At 50.0% G+C, this 2252-nt stretch overlaps 1 protein-coding gene across 1 annotated transcript in view; it reads right to left on the minus strand.

Annotated features, from left to right (window-relative positions):
* Positions 1–6: 6 nt before the first annotated feature.
* LOC103805892 (laminin subunit beta-1-like) overlaps positions 7–2252 on the minus strand; it is a gene marked incomplete at both ends in the record, with an annotated part of 17933 nt that continues 15687 nt past the window's right edge. Inside the window, 5 exons of the mRNA XM_009078555.1 lie at positions 7–85; positions 182–325; positions 473–677; positions 1197–1320; positions 1729–1856. Of these exons, the coding sequence (XP_009076803.1) occupies positions 7–85; positions 182–325; positions 473–677; positions 1197–1320; positions 1729–1856 (680 nt within the window). The remainder of the gene's footprint in view (positions 86–181; positions 326–472; positions 678–1196; positions 1321–1728; positions 1857–2252) is intronic.

Genomic DNA, 2252 nt, shown 5'->3' on the forward strand with positions numbered 1-2252 from the left:
CCGTACACGCCGGGGAAGCAGTGGCACTGCCCAGTCTCCACGTCGCAGAAGGCGTTGTAAGAGCCTCGGGCATGGCACTCGCACGCTGCAAGGACAGAGGGAAGGGGGTTGGATTTCCAGGACGAGCCCTAAATTCAGGGCCCCGACTGCAGCACAGCCCAGAGCAAAGGGTTTGACTTACGTCGGCACCCGCTCGGCCCAAAGCCGAAGGTGCCAGGGGCGCATCGGTCGCACTGCCTGCCAACGACGTTGGGGCGGCACTGGCACTGTCCTCCGCTGGGGTCACACACCGAGCTCAGGGAGCCCTGGGGGTCACACTGGCATGCTGAGTGGGGAAAGCATTGCAGAGAGTGAGTGCCGTGGCACAGGGCATGAACTGCCTCATCCCACGTACGTCTTCCCCCTGCAAACCACTCTGCCTGCACATCCAGCTCCCAGGCACAGTCTGCCCTCAGAGTTAACAGTTACGTACACAACGCGGTCTCGTGCAATAGTGCAGAAATGCTGAATATGATGTTCTTGCAGACATCTGTCATGGGGGTTTTCACCACACTCCTGCTGTTTTCCAGACACCGGTATCTTTGGAAAGTCTCCCAAGCGCTGTTCGTGACCACGTCTTCGCCTGAGCCTCCCACTGTGAATATGTCCAGTGATTTGCAGTATGGCATGAGAACAAGCTACAAAACAATTTTACAATGGCAAAGTGTCACTATTTATAAATAGCCCCCACCAAAATTGTGAAAATTCAGTATTATCCCACTTCCTAACATTCTTTTGGGGCTAAAAAGCAAACAGCCAGACAGAATTTGGAAGGGCAGTGATGGTATTTCTCTAGTTTTGGTGGAATCGTTCTGGTATCTAACAAATTCTTACCAAATCTACTGAATTCTATCCATACTAAAGAAAAAGGTTGACATTGGCATTCATGACACAGATGGCACACATTAGCCCCCCCAAAAAAACTGTGGAACTTGCTGCAGTCCTATAAAACACTGCAAAAGCCTCTCAGCAGAAAAACAACCCCTATACTTTGAGCCTGAAGAAACCTGTGCTGCTTTACATTGCTCAGCTAAAATCTGATTTCAGCCACAAGGAGCAATGCTGCAAAACACCACTCAGAATTTGCACAGCTGCATGCCAGAGGAAATGCAAACTTTCAGGGTTTTAAGAGCATCCCTGAAACAAATTCTGCTCACAGAGTCGATGAGTGTGTACGGGCTCTCTGTCTCCGTGTCCACCGAGGAGTACTGCGGCAGCTCCAGGCGGATGGTGTAATTCAGCCCCTTCTCGAAGCACACAGGCCGTGGAAGAACAACATATCTGGATTAGGAACAGGAAACAGTTCTTACTTCAAACATACAGCACCATAAAGGGTTTCAGGTGCCCCATAAAGCAATCAAGATAACGGAGAGCAGCCAAGGCCGGGCAGAACAAAAGCTGTGATGTGACAGAGGTGGTTTGGAGGCTTGAGCAAGTCAGAGCCGGTAAAGGTTATCGGCAAGGTAAAGTTCAGTCGCACCGATGTTCACTCACAGGCTGTGCAAACACTTCCCCCTTCCTTTACTCCGTGAAGAAAACATATCAGAAAATGAGGATCAACTTAAAAGCTTCGAGTCTACACACACACACACACACCTAAACATACTTTTATAACTGGAAAATGTGATGTCACTTTCAATTTTTAATTTTTTTCCTTTGCCTCGTTTTGGCCCATCCAGTTATACCAACCTGGAGCCAGGTGACAGTGAGACCACCTGATTATCATCATCAGGAACTGTGTTGCCACACCGGCTACCTGTGGGAATCTTGCCTGGACGTGAGACATTGACCACAGCTTTTTCCCACTGATCAGGCAACTGTGGGAAAAAAAGAAATAAAAAAGGCTGATCAGCATCAAGCAATATTTTTAAACTGCTGGGAGCATCCAGAGCTCAGGCCAGGAAAAGCATACACACAGACAGGGTGGTCACTGTGCTTCAGGGAGGATGGGGCTGCAGCTCCAATATCAATGGGGCATCTACTGGCTGCAGGTGTGGGCTAAGACCAGGCAAGCACCCCTGGACATCCTCCAGCACGACAGTCTCTCTTTTTCCCTCACCAAATAACATGGCCAGGTGACCAGCAGCCTCATCTCTGGCATGGCATCACCAGAGGGTTTGGTGACCTCCTCTCCCCCCACCTCTGGCTACTGCACCCAAGTTTTCAGTGCAGTGAGTTGCTGCCAAGCAAAGTAAGGAGCTGGGGGGATTTTT

The sequence above is a fragment of the Acanthisitta chloris genome, unplaced genomic scaffold (genome assembly GCF_000695815.1).
Source record: "Acanthisitta chloris isolate BGI_N310 unplaced genomic scaffold, ASM69581v1 scaffold26847, whole genome shotgun sequence".
In the NCBI taxonomy this organism is placed as follows: Eukaryota; Metazoa; Chordata; class Aves; order Passeriformes; family Acanthisittidae; genus Acanthisitta; species Acanthisitta chloris.